The 14,055-nt window shown below is 43.4% G+C and overlaps 2 protein-coding genes across 3 annotated transcripts in view; both read right to left on the reverse strand.

The window, feature by feature from the left end:
* LOC107373665 (carboxypeptidase A1) overlaps positions 1–5,586 on the reverse strand; it is a 39,406-nt gene extending 33,820 nt beyond the window's left edge. The window contains exons 1-4 of one of the 2 annotated variants that reach the window (XM_015941800.3): positions 4,627–5,583; positions 2,889–2,970; positions 2,679–2,813; positions 2,490–2,594 (exon numbers count right to left, since the gene is read on the reverse strand). In XM_015941800.3, coding sequence (XP_015797286.2) covers positions 2,490–2,594; positions 2,679–2,813; positions 2,889–2,970; positions 4,627–4,757 — 453 coding nt within the window. In that variant the 5' untranslated portion in view covers positions 4,758–5,583. Of the gene's footprint in view, positions 1–2,489; positions 2,595–2,678; positions 2,814–2,888; positions 2,971–4,626 lie in introns of both variants that reach the window. The other variant, XM_054732745.2, reaches the window with a different exon arrangement.
* A 629-nt stretch (positions 5,587–6,215) lies between these two features.
* On the reverse strand, positions 6,216–12,722 carry LOC107373669 (carboxypeptidase A1). The gene is made up of 12 exons (XM_015941801.3): positions 12,610–12,722; positions 11,730–11,914; positions 10,750–10,831; positions 10,497–10,631; positions 10,309–10,413; positions 10,098–10,199; positions 9,056–9,157; positions 8,863–8,973; positions 8,690–8,780; positions 7,786–7,985; positions 7,509–7,593; positions 6,216–6,495 (listed from the first exon to the last, which is right to left on the reverse strand). The coding sequence occupies exons 2-12, from the start codon at positions 11,795–11,797 to the stop codon at positions 6,308–6,310; spliced, it is 1,269 nt and encodes a 422-aa protein (XP_015797287.1). The 5' UTR covers positions 11,798–11,914; positions 12,610–12,722; the 3' UTR covers positions 6,216–6,307.
* Between the last annotated feature and the right edge of the window lie 1,333 nt (positions 12,723–14,055).

The raw sequence follows: 14,055 nt of genomic DNA on the forward strand, positions 1-14,055 counted from the left end.
TGCAGGCAGTGGATGGTGACTGGTAGGGTCGGTTCTAGACCAAATTTTCCAGGGGGGCCAATATTTTTTCATGGGGGCGCAAGAAAAAAAAGGGAATAATTAGGGCAATATCAAAATTGTTTTAGTCTCCGCCATATGACTAATTTTGTGCATGTGCACAATTTTGCCAAAGGAAATTCCTAGTACTGTGTCCACTTTTTTGTTCTCTTCGTTTTCATATCTATCTTAACTACATTTGGGGATCAAATTTATCAAAAATGTTCCTTTACTTTTTTCATCTATGATCTTTTAAAGCTGTATTTTACTAAAATAAATATTTACTAAAATAAATTCATAAGTAAAGACAATGAACAAGTAAACTATTACAGCGAACGCAGTAATGGTTTACTTGTGAAAGTAAAACTGGCAGAAAAAAATTAAATAAAATAAAAAACCCAAAATGATGGGGGGGGGGCTTGTGATTATTTTAGGGGGGCTGAAGCCCCCCTAAAATGGATCTAATGACGTCAGCGGGCAGCAGTCTAGGGGTTCTGCTGTTCTCCGGGCCTTACGCTTTATTTTAAACCCCTTTTGAGTGTTTTAGAAGATCCATGTGATCATTTTGGTTTATGTACTGGTTTTGAGGTTAACATCGTAGTTTACCGACTTTGGGATTTTAAAGCACACTGTGTTCGTAGTGCGTCAGTTTTTATTATCAACTTGTGTTTTTAAAAGCACCTTCTGTTTCGGTAAAATTTTTAACCAGGTGTTTAAATGTTAAGTGGTCCTTTAAATGTTAAACTTTTAGTCTTGATTTTGTTAGGCAGTATTTTAATAATGCTCTCCATCTGCTTGCTCGCTTGTTTTTAAAACCTTTTTATGGCACTCAAACCCGTTTCAAATCCACTGTCACATCTCTTATGTTACCCCCTCCTTCACATTTTGACAACACATGTCGGGGACGTAACGCTCCACATTGCATCTGTCCCTATTGTTCCATCACTTTTAATGCAAACCCAGCATAATCTGCTCTGTCATAATTATCTTTGGTCTTTTTTAATACCATTTTTGCCAGTGTTGCAATAATTTTGTTTTGTATGTTGTGAGATGTGTATTTTGCATTTTCTGGGATGTGTGTGTTTATTTCATTAAATTTGGAGTCTTTGGCCAGTGTGTAGTCGACCATTTATAAGAACAGTCCTGCAGAGAAATCATCACCACTGGAGCTTTCCGCACTAGTTCAGTTACTGCTAGGAACTGAACTACTTTTCCAATAGTTTTTACGTAGTATCTGTTTTTTTCGAGTTGAGAAGCAGCACCCGACAAACCGGCTTCTGCCGCCAGTGCCTTAGCACTGTAGCTCGGTTTAGACACCAGAAACCTGCGCATGTTGATTCGGTTCACTTCAAAAACAAAAGAAAGAAGAGAACGAGGCAAACTAAAACCTTGAGAAAGAGTAACCAAATAATTCCAGTGACCGATCTACCAATCAGCAGCAGCGAGAGAGAGGGGAGGGCACTCTGACCGTTTTTCATCAAATCTTTTCAAATTTGGGATTTCTACATGTCATCGCTTTTGGGGGGCAGTCATTATTTTTAGGGGGGCATTGCCCCTCCTTGTCCATGCCTACATCCGAGCCCGGTCAGTTCTGTTTTTATTTTATAACCATCCAGAAATATGAATGCTATCAGTGTTCACCTGTGTTTAAAATTCGTTTTGTTGAATTAAAACAATGAAAAACCTCCGTGTAGCGGCTTTCTGTCTAATTATCTTATGTCATGGCCGTACATGCGCTGTGTGCCGGAGACCTGCATGTGGCTGCTGCACCGCGGCTTGTATTTGAGTGTGGCGTGTGTGTGTGTGTGTGTGTAGAAAACCTCTTTTTTTTTGTTGGTGCGGCTTATATTGAGGTGCGCTCTACAGTCCGGAAATGACGGTAGGCCAAAATGGAAAATAGAAGAAAAAAAGAAAGGCAAAAGCACAGGAGCACTGACAGGAAGAAGAAAGCAGGGCAAATATTGAAGGCACTCAAAGGGAGAGAAAGACAGGAAAAAAGAGGAGGACTAATAAAAGGTGAAAATAACTCATCGCAGAAGAGGGGAGAGTTTCGCTAATCCAGTTAAAGGTAAGATTGTCGAAAATTTAGTGTAAGGGGGTCCCATGTCTGTGTTCGCCTTGGGCCCCAACATTGCTAAATTCGCCACTGGATGAGCACAGATGTATGCAAAATGTGAACAGAAAAGATATCATCACAAAAAGTTTATGATCAGTCACACCAAATAAGGAAAAGTCTAACTGACCCCAAGAATGATGGGAGGGTAAGAACTATGCTTTGTTTCAGCTGACCTGTAGATGTGGAGGTTTGATGTTTTAGACATCAGAGATTCTGTAGAAACTTTTAATACTGAGGAACGAGGCTCCTGCCAACCAGCTTCATGGGAAAATCATCTCTGGGATCATCTGAAGGTTAACATTTCACTCCAACTGTTTGATAAACTGTGTGGACTCACCTCCGTGAGCGTATGATAGTTGGAGTAGTCAAAGCTATCAGTGTCCTTTAGCTGAGCCGCTCGAGCAGCAGAATGAATCTCCTCCTGCTCTTTATTCAGCAGCACCTGCAGAACAACCGGTTAGATGATGGTCAAAAATACTGACCACTCAGTAAACCTGGGCTCCTCGTCTGTCTCTGGGTCTCATACCTGCAGGTCTTCAATCATGATGGAATAATGAATGTCCAGCTTCTCCAGATAACTTTTGACAAAATGCAGGCTGTGGGAAGGAACTCTGACATCCACAGGAGAGGACACATAGGTTGCTCTCCTCCAGAAGTCCAGCTGAAGGAACACACAGACGTTTTACACTTTTAAATTTGCCTTTTCTTTTATTTCTTCTTAAATGCTGATAATAACCTCAAAATCTGTCCGATCTTCCAGGTGTTTGATGAGCGACAGCTGAGCACCGTCTTTTGCAACAATCCGAAGTACCTGATGCCTGCAGGAGGACAACACTGTTTTTGCTCAACAAACTGTTGACACACAAGGAGTTGTGTAAGTTTACTGGTTTTTCTTTCCCAAGGCACAGCGGCACTATCAGGCTCACGTGTTTGAAGAGGCAACGAAGGAAACCATAAAGTCCTGAAGATCTTTATGAAACACTTCAAATAAAAATCCTATTGGTGAAATGAACACGCATCCAGACAAGATACCAAAACAACAAAGATGTAATGCAATTGTTAACGATTATGTCATTTTTTAGGGAATAAAATCTGGTATTGGACCCCCCCCCCTGTAAAGTCATGAACTTAGTGCTGTAGCCGGGCACCATGACAGACCCTCTGGACTGGGCTCTCTGACCTAGGACCAGACCTCACCAGGGACAAAGTGCAACATTCTCAGGATCCTTGGGACACTCAAAGTCCTCCACCAAGCTAAGATGGTGGTTCCAGGAGGAAAGGACTGATGGAACCATGAGGAACCATGGAGAAACAGTCTACTGATGCTCTGTCATCAGTCCAGAAACATTTCACCACCTGATCCCAAAAATACAGATGAACCCCTTGTATACAAGGCACAGAGCGTCTGTTTTCATCTTCCTTTCTTATAGAATGTTCTCTATGCAGTTCATGGAGAACGCTCTACATTTGAATGTTTGGATTTTCATTGAGGACAGTCCCAATAGTTCTTATGGACTGTGGGCAAATAGTCCCATCAGAAACATTCAGGCTGAAAAACATAAGAAAATAGTTTTATCGGCATCTTCCAAGTATCAGTGAAAATGTTATAACAACAATAATGAAAATGATCATGTAAGCTTGTATTTTCTTACTTGCTTACCTTGTGACGTGACTTGAGATGACTCCAGCTGTGATCTGGTGCTACATAAATAAAACCTGACCCAAATGCAGACTAAAGATTAAAGGTAGAATATGGAAGACGAACACCAACTGTGTGGAGGTTGTAGTTGCAACAATAGAACAAGGTTCTCAGTTGTCGGGATTCCAGGTTTGCTGCTGATATGTGAAATGTTTTATTTGGGTCCATCTGTTGTGGCTTCACCTAAACTCTGGTTTTAGATCTTTTGCGGCCGCTTCTCTTCTGAGAAGGATAACAAGCAGCTGCTTGACTTGCCGAGTCTGACATTCACCACAGTGTCAGCCTCGCTGTGCTGAGCAGACTGTTTGGTAACCCAATGGCGCCATCTATTGGCTGGTAGATGTAAACATAAACCCAGTGTCATGCCCGTCAAAACAAACATTTGATTGTTTTTTAATTAAAACACACTTTCTAAAGGAAATGCTGCATCCCTCTAAACACCCTGTGGAGTTATTTATTAAATATAGTTTTTTGTTTTCTATGTTCAACCTTTAAATATTTTTTAAATAGTAATATTGGATTTGACACCAAAGTTTTAAAGCATCATCTCTGAAATATTTATTGATTACAATTTTAAACATTTAGAATGATCATAATAGTATTTAATGTGTTTATGAGCTGAACGTATCCAGAGAGATCCTGGACGGTCGGTGCTGGTTAGTGTGGGTTCTGCACATCCTAACGTGAAACAGGAAACGTTTGTCATCTGCTTGAATCTTTTACCGTTGCACGCTGCTACACTCACTCATCTCCAAGGATTAAAAGACCCACTCACCCATTAAACACCTCCTTTCCAAGAGCGACCATAACCAGAGCAGCAAATGAGAAGAACCCCCTCATCATGACCCGGAGTGTCGCCCTGCTTTGTTCAACCAGTCTTTTAAATGTGGGGGTGATCTGATTCATGTGTTCACGTCACCACCAGCGGCTAATTCCATTGGCTGAAGGTTCCAGAGTCACACCAAGAAGGAGATTTGCTCACATTACCCAGAAAGAAGAAGGTGATTTCATGTTAGCTTGTCTTACACATTTCCTCAGAGATGCAACTATTTAGACCCTGGTTCCCAGAGACAGAACATTCAGCAAATCTGTGTTTCTGTTTTTAAAAACGAACCAGGAGAACAAGTCTTCTAAACAGCGGATCCGTGCAGATGCCACCTAAAGAAAATCTGTTAGTGTTGTTTTAGGGATGTGTCATTTAATCATGTTAAAATAACCTCTCCGCTCTCGGGTAAAGCAGAGACACGTGTCAGGTTCTGAGGTGGGTGCCTCCCCATAACTGCATGTGAGTGCTTAGTTGCAGGTGGGCGGTGCCTCGGAACGGGACCCGCTGCTGCAGAACTTCCATCTTCACAGCACAGCTTAAAAGGAGGAGTGAGACAACAACACACCGCTGGATGGTTACTCAATATTGTAGTACCTTCCTTGGGTTTCGTCAGCCTCTCTAGTTTCAGGAAATGTCCAGAAAAAATCTGCTTATGCTCAAGTTTTACTTCTGTGCTTGTCTCAGGTTCCTTCATCAGTCTTCATCACCCCTGCCATACTACAACCAGCTGCATCTCGAGTGTCTCACACCCGCCGTCCTGCACTCCATCACTCACAAGCCTGCCAACCTGGAACCTTTGGTACCCAACACCTGCATTCTCCGTGGAATCATGGTGCTCGCTCGACCGTCCTCATCCTCAGACCTGACCGGCCCTCCCTTGAGCCTTCCCATCTCACCAAAAAGTGTAAGGCCTCTTTACCTTTGGATGGAAGCCACCACATCATCCCAAACCAAGGTCCCTGGTCCAGTCTCTGGTTTTCAGACCCAGTTTCTGCACTGATAACTCTTCGCCTACTCTGGGTATTCCTTTAGTTAAATATCATTTATTTATCTTACCTCGGTCTCTTGTGGTCTTGATTCTGTATGTCTTGGGTCAGAAAATTAAATCCAAACATGGCATTACGGCAATGTGATATGTGGGTTATCACTCTGAAATCAGGGAATATTATAGTCATTTGGTCCAAAGTAATTCAATAAATGTTACATATTTGTGTTATGCTGTTCTGAGTCAGCGACATTCCCATTCACACGTTCACACACTGATGGTGATGAGAAGATGAGGAGAGTTTTATGACTGAGATAACCCACTGGTTACAGGATGAGCTCCTAACTTGAGTGCCATCTGTCCATCTATCCATTCATTCACCTGTCCATCTATCCATTTAGCCATTCATCCATCCATTCATCTATCTGTCCATTCATCCATTTAGCCATTCATCCATCATTTTGTCCATCCGTCTGTCTATCCATTCATTCATCCATCCATCCATCCACTCATCTTCCATTTCTCCATCTATAAAATGAGCCACACAAACATATCAGAGTATTTGTTTTTATTTCTTTAGTTTTTGGTTTCCTGTCTAAGGAGACCTTTATTCAGCGGATCCTCCTCATGGGTCTCACACACACACTAATATGGATTCTTCAGAGTGTGAGTCATGATGGTCATCAGAGCCAGCCAAGTCTCCTCAGCTGTAGGAATGATCTGACTGGCGGGCAGGAGGAAGCCGTAGCGACCAGTGTCTCTCAGCTCAAAGGTGTAGGAGTACTTGATGCCCTGGTTGTAGGTCCAGTCGATGGTGCCGCCACTAGCCTGGTCTAAAGTAAAAAACACAACATAAGGTTGTTGTAGGGTGACATTTACAGACCAAATATCTAATTCTGGTGAAATAATAATCACATTTATCATGTCAGAGTGGATTTAATCTACAGCAGAAGGAGCCTGACGTACTCCTCCCGCTGAATTGGCTTAATGAACTGACCTGTTTACTGTTTACTGTGTGCCTTGAGACGGCTCTTGTTGTGATTTGGCGCTTTATAAATAACCTTGAATTGAATTGTATGTTTATGTTCATTCATTTGGCACATGCCTTTATCCAAAGAGACGTACAATTTTTAAGCTATAGGGTATGTTGTGACCTGTGGGGGAAACCAAAGTAAACCCACGCATGCAAGGGGGAACATGCAACTCCGCGCTCAAAGGCCTCAGCCGAGTTTCCAACCTGCAACCTTCTTGCTGCGAGGCAACCGTGCTAACAACTGTACCGCCATGCATAGTAATCAAGTTAAGTCAAAATGCATCTGGATAGGACGCCTGAGTGGACAGCCCTTCTGAAGGGGGGGGGGGGGGCTTTATACTGACAGCTGCCATGTTTAGATGCTGATCAGGTCCTCGTTTTGTTTACAAATACAGAAATACGATTTCAGCGGCATTGTCAATAGAACACAAAGCGTTCTGGGTATGGAGTCCTGTCGAATTATGAAATGTTCCTGACAAGCGTGAGCTGAGGGCAAATTCCTGCCTAAGATTATGAAACCAGTTTCTAAGAAACCACAACAGATGATCCAGTTTAGAAATGTTTGACTTCTGCAAGATGGAGGTAGGATTTCATCAGTCAGCCGCCAGGCTTTAAAAACAGATGTGTAGACTTTTAATTAAAAAAAAGTTCTGATCTGTAGTTAAAGAATAAAAACACATCATTACTGTTGCATCTCTCACCCCAGAGATGAAAACATTAATGTAGTCAGAGCAGAGCGAGTACTTTTGTGTGTTTCTTCTAAAGACTGAACTGAATCTGGTTTGAGTTTGACTGCAGAGATCTGAAACTCACAGATGGTGTCGATGATGCTCCCATATCTGTAGCGAGTTCCGTACAGGGAGGCCAGGTCGGTGATGGCCTTCTGGGCCAGTTGGTGCTGCAGGAGATCAACAGGAAACTCGTTCACCTTTTCTCAGTGATGAGAGAAGATGCATCTATCCACTGTTTGCATCATAGAGGCATTGTGCTAGCACACACTACAGCATGATTAATACACAGATCTTCTCATCTGAGTCTGAATATCACATAAATCCTCAAAGAGAAGTCAGTGACAGAAGGCTTAGTGTACCAGCTCAGCCTGGTCCTTAACAGGAGTCCTGGTGTAGCCGTAGGGATACATGAGCATCTGAGAGTAGGAATGGATGGAGATGAAGGCCTTGAAGTTTCCGTGGGACTTCACAAAGTCCACAATGGACTTGACCTCAGACTCGGAGTGGGCACTGGGTCCGCGGTAGGTCTCTGAGCAGGGGCTGCTGCTAGCACCAGGTCCTAGGACAAACCCAGAGCTGAATAAATAAATCGGTATGGTATGGGGGAACTGAAACGTTTGTTGAGGAAACCATGATGCAAACGTCATCCTCAGAAACACTCAGCTCAACTACCAGCAGTACATCAGGTTAAATAAGCAGCACAGTTTTTAACGTTCTCTGACTCCCCCTAGTGGGCAACAAAAGAAGTGAACTGTGACAGCAGCACACGGCAGGGCTGATCATCTGGGATCACCGCCTGCACCAACACACCTGATGAGAGTCAATGTGTGGTTAAAAGGCTCCATGCAGGAAAGTAGCCAGAAGTGAAGCACTGTGACCAGCAGCAGAGTCAGATATGATGCATTTAAATCTGGTGGATGGTAGATTTAATTATGTGTTTAATCTATAAATAAACAAACATTTGATTTGATTCTGTGCTTTTTCATGCTTTCCTTCATCAAAGGAAAAATCTAGTCAAAAGCATAAATTTTCCTTGCTTGTCTCAAAAACCGAACCAGCATGTTGGCAGTTCTGACAAGATGATAGAATAACGTCCACGTGGGAGGACAGTTCAGGCGCCAGGCCATTGGGAAATGCTCCAGTGCTCCTAATAGCCATTCTACCGGACTAGAAACCACCAGCAGTTAAAGACACGGATTATTCGTCATTCTATCTAATTACTACAGCTTCATAATGCAGTGTGGGGTTATCTTAACACCTTACCTCCAAAACCAGCATCCCAGTTTCTGTTGGGATCAACTCCAACACAGGAAGATCCAGGGTTGGGCTTCCGTGTCTTCCTCCACATACGGTTCTGAGAAGCATCCTCACGCGTTAGCATTAATGCTAAATCAGGTCATTTTGAAATTGATTGATATTAATCTTGACCCACTCACTGAGGTGTGGGTGTAGTGGTATCCATCAGGGTTGGTGGCAATCTCCAGGAAGATGTCCATGTTGTTGAGGATGGCGGTGAGAGCCGGGTCACTGCCATAGTCCTTTACTATCTAGTGACATAAGCAAAGGTCAAGGTGCCATTACAGTAGGTGTCTACAGAGACAGAGAAGTAAGATAAACATATCATGTGACCTTCTTAGCGAACCAGATGCCGCTGGCCTGGGTGACCCACTCTCTGGAGTGGATTCCAGTGTCGATCCAGATAGCAGGACGGTTGGTTCCACCAGTGCTGAACTAGAAACAAAAGAGGAAGTTGTTGTTCAGAATAATCGTTCATCTCTGTCTTTGGGTGTTTATTAAGTTTCTCTGTGGGATGCCAGCATTCACAGGATAAAATATGTAATTTTGTTTAAAGGTCTTTAATCTTTATACTAAAGAAATTAGAGGATTAAAGAAATTGAAGTAGGAAGTTAAAACAGGGAAAAACTCAACATAATATTTTCTATTTTTCATAAAAATGAAACACTGAGAATGTTGTGCATGTGTGCACATGCATGTACGTGTGTGTGTGTGTGTGTGTGTGTGTGTGTGTGTGTGTGTGCACGTGCGTGTACGTATGTGTGCACGTGCATGTATGCGTGTGTGTGCGTGTGTGTGTTTGTACATGTGTGCACATGCGGGTGTGTGTGTGCATGTGTGCGTGTGCGTGTGTGTGTTTGTACATGTGTGCACATGCATGTGTGTGTGTGCGTGTGCACGCGTGTGTGTGTTTGTACATGTGTGCACATGCATGTGTGTGTGTGCGTGTGCACGCGTGTGTGTGTTTGTACATGTGTGCACATGCATGTGTGTGTGTGCGTGTGCACGCGTGTGTGTGTTTGTACATGTGTGCACATGCATGTGTGCGTGTGCGTGTGTGTGTTTGTACATGTGTGTACATGCATTTGTGTATGTGTGTATGTGTGTGTGTGTGTGTGCTTGTGTGTGCATACATAAATGTGCATGTTTGTACATGTGTGCACATGCATGTGTGTGTGTGTGTGTGTGTGTGTGTGTGTGTGTGTGTGTGTGTGTGTGAAGGCATTCATCTTCTCTGGAGCCAACAGCAGATGTACTAAAAAACGAGTGAATGAGAACTTTATTTTCTTACTAATCAGGTGCAACAGCCACCCCACCCCAGTAACTCTGGTATGAGGAGAGTTGTCCAGAGTGTTTTTATTTATTTTTTTTTTACCTTGAGTACATTAAGTGGACGACCTTGATAGCTCTGACCAATCACAATCTTGCTGACCAAGTTGGGATTTTCAGCCACCAGCATGTCCTGGAAACTGTAGATCTATAAAGAAGATAAAATCTTGCTTCAAACACACACATGCGTTAGTAGAGCTTGTATTATTTTACACCACTCAGTTCATTTGGGGAGATCAGAGGAAGTGTAGACTAACCTCGCTGAGCGGGTGGTACCTGGAGTAATCAAAGCTGTCAGTGCTCCTCAGCTCAGCCTCGTGTACAGCAGCATCCATCTCCTCCAGCTCCTCATCCAGGAGAGCCTGAACAAACAACCTTCATGTTTGACTTACAGATTCTCCTATTCTGAATTTGACTAGTGTAAACCTGATGTGCTCCACTATACCTGCAGATTTTCAATCATTGTGGAGAACTTGATGTCCAGGTTCTCCAGATGACTTTTGAGAGACTGCAAGGTGTGAACAGGAACTCTAACGTCCACGGGAGAGAAGACATCCGTCACACCCCTCCAGAAGTCCAACTGGAAGAAATACAGCAAAGAATGTGTGTTTTTAAAAAAGTGTTTAGATATCTGTCTGGCTTTTTTTTTCTACTCTCACAACAAGATTTAGAAATAAAATCAGTGTGTGAAAATGAACCTCGAACTCTGCCATGTCCTCCAGGGACTTGATCAGAGCCAGCTCGATTTCATTCTTCGGGACAATTCGGATCACCTGATGCCTACAAGAGAACAGAGGAACAACGTTTGACATTAGTTTACTGTGGAAGCCGAGCAGTGGGCTTAGATGAGCAGTCCTTAAAGAGTCACCATGGAACCAATAAAGCAGAAATCTGGAGTTTTTCTCACAGAGCACCACCTAGAGGCAGAAAAACGTATTGCGCCTTTAGCCCCTCTCAATACTTCTGTGATTACAGATGGAAGCAACGCTTTCTTGTTCAGTTATTATTCAAACATTATGCAGTTTGTTCATACGTACATATCTGTTCATAAGAAATATAGCCAACCCTGCATCCGTCTAGGTATGTTCTCCAACACTCATGCACACTCTGTGACTGACATCTGTAAGTAAGCAGAAGTCTAACGCTATTGGTTAGTGCTGAGTGTGTCTCAATTCAAATTGCATGGAGCTCCATGGGGCAGGGGCAGGCTTAGCAAAAACAAAAATCAAGACTGTCATTTTTACTGATTCCTAAAAACTCACACATGAAAGGGGTAAAACTCTAGATTTCTGCATTACGCTTAATACTGATGAACCCATACAACCTAACCCTAACCCTGTCACCAAATGACATTCTGTATCAGAACTAACCTACAACAGCAGCAGGTCAGGTTTACTGAATCTAATCTAATGCTTTCTTACTGTCAGTGCAGCGCGTCCACACAGAGGCATTTCACCGCTACAGTTACAAACCAGTAGTTTGGATGAGCCCTCACATGCCCGTTGGTTCTGACTGAGGATTTTATTACCAGCAGAAAGCAGCAAAACTAACCACACCGCTCGCTGTGTTCCAGTCGTTGCTCCTACTGGGTTCCTAAGCAGCGGCTTTACCATTGGATCATTTTTAACATGACTTCTGCCCACAGCCTTCACCAAATATGGTGGCCACGCCCACTTACCCCTCAAACGTCTCCTTGGCAAGAACAGCCACGAGCAGCGCGGCGAATGCGAGCAGCCCCCTCATCATGACCAACACTGTGAAGCTGGCTGGGCCGGCTTTTTATGTCTGAGTGTACGGGGTCACGTGTTGCCCCCTCGACCTTGTTCAAGAGTGATGACCGGCTGCTTCTGTTCCCACAGCAGCCTGGAAAGATTACAGAATGTCCCCAAAAGGCTTCTGCAGTTTTTACACAAACAGAGACCCCTACAAAGGATTCTTCATCTAGGGCTTTAATGTTTATAATGTGTGAGCATGTCTAGAAAACGAGGCGTCTGTGGAGTGATGCAGTCACGCCAACACCACTCAAAGAGTCGGTCAGAAGGCCAAGAGAGCGTGTAAACATGTCCGCAGTGTGTCTGCTTCCTTTTTGCTGCAGCTGTAGGCCAGACAGAGTTACTGTGATGGACACGTTAGCAGAGAAAACTCTTAGGCACAAGAGTAACGTTTTATCAGCCAGAGCTCATAAGTCTCGTGGAATTTCACCCAAAAATCCATAAAGTTTAAATTTGTGAATCTACTCCTCTAATATTCAGCCTTGGCCTTCATGCTGCTGAACATACAAAAAAAGATGGATCTATTTATTAAAAGTATTACATATAGAGGCAACTAGCACAAGAACATTTTAAATAAATTTCATTAACACTAAAAATGTTTTTATTTACGGGCACTGTTGGAAAACCCACTTAAAGCCTTCCTGTTCCGACCCAGAGAACTTAAATTTACCTACTAAAACCTCCTTTTCTGCATGTGTCAGTCTGTAGTTGGGTTATGTAACTGAGCTGAACAAACACAAGTAGAGAGTGGCGTGGAAAACAGCTGCAGGATTCCCACTGACTTACCTGGAAAGCCAACAGCGTTCCCGATCCTTATATGTGGGCCCTGGAGAAAACCGGGAGCTTCTAAACTGTCATCGATGAACACATTAATGACGGTTTATAAAGAAAAGAACTTCAGCTTAGATCTGAAACAGCAGTTTTAGGAGAGTAAGGCTTCCTCTTTTGTGCTGAAGTCGAATGTTCGGACCAAAGCGATTGCAGCAGAAGACCGGAGTTTTCAAAACTGATAAGCTGTCCACAAACCTAACTCACAACAAAGATCCAAATCGGGTCTCACAGCTTTATGCTCCACATTGTTCTGTTTAAAACGAGACAGTATACCCTCTTTTCTACTAGGATCACCATGAGCCACAGAAACTTCAGCAGCCAATCAAAATGTGTTACAAACATGCTCACTTATGGATTTTGTTACATGTACAATTGACCCAAATTTGATTCCACAGAACACAGTCTTCTGTTCACTTTAGGATTTTGTTTGGAAACGTCCCCCCCTCCAGTGTAATGAAGCCTTGGAGCACCTCCTGCATCGTTCGTCGTAGCAGCACAGCCACATAGCGCTGACACGCTGGGAGGTGATGACATGGCAGAACACACAGAGCAGACATGGCAGAGAAGCTGTGCTGCTGATAAAAGCAGAAAGTATAACACCATGTAGGAGCAGCCAGGGTGCGACCGTGCCATTTCCTTTGAGGACAGCAGCGGCACTCACAGGAAGCTGTTAACCACCAGTTTCCTGTCAATGAGACAGCCCAGCAGCTGTTTGACAAGAAGTAGAGTAAAAACCACAAACAGCTGTGGTGTGTGGCTTCACATCCCATAATGCCAGTCTGCATTCGTACAGGCCTGTGGGCAATTACTTTCATGCCTTGGTGTTGTAGACTCATCCCTTAGCATGCCTTTATCTACTAATGACTAACAGTCGGCTACTGCAGTTTGTGTCCATTGTTGAGTTCAGGACACGCCCCTTCTGCTCGCTGATTGGCTGCCTGACAAGTTCACAGAAGAAAAATTTGTCAGGGCGGAAGCACCCCCCACATCTCCCAGTGAACGGGACGGGGGAGAGAGGTGTCAAGATGGAAAAAGGATACACACAGAACCGGAAATCAACTCAATGATGCCTTCACAATCAAACACACACACACACACACACACACACACACACACACACACACACACACAAACACACGCACGCACACACACACACACACACACACACACACACACACACACACACACACACACACAAACCCTGACCATAACCAGTGTATTTCTAATCTGAACTGTAACAAAAACTCTGTTCACATCTCATGTGTAAACCTCACCCCTAAGCTTAAAACAGGAAGTCCACCGGGTTTTGGTCATCATGACATCATCTGTTTGTAATTATCTTTCATTTGTTTCATGATATAGTTTAGTTTCTGATTGATGGGCATTTTATGATCTGATGAA

Source organism: Nothobranchius furzeri, chromosome 4 (assembly GCF_043380555.1).
Source record: "Nothobranchius furzeri strain GRZ-AD chromosome 4, NfurGRZ-RIMD1, whole genome shotgun sequence".
In the NCBI taxonomy this organism is placed as follows: Eukaryota; Metazoa; Chordata; class Actinopteri; order Cyprinodontiformes; family Nothobranchiidae; genus Nothobranchius; species Nothobranchius furzeri.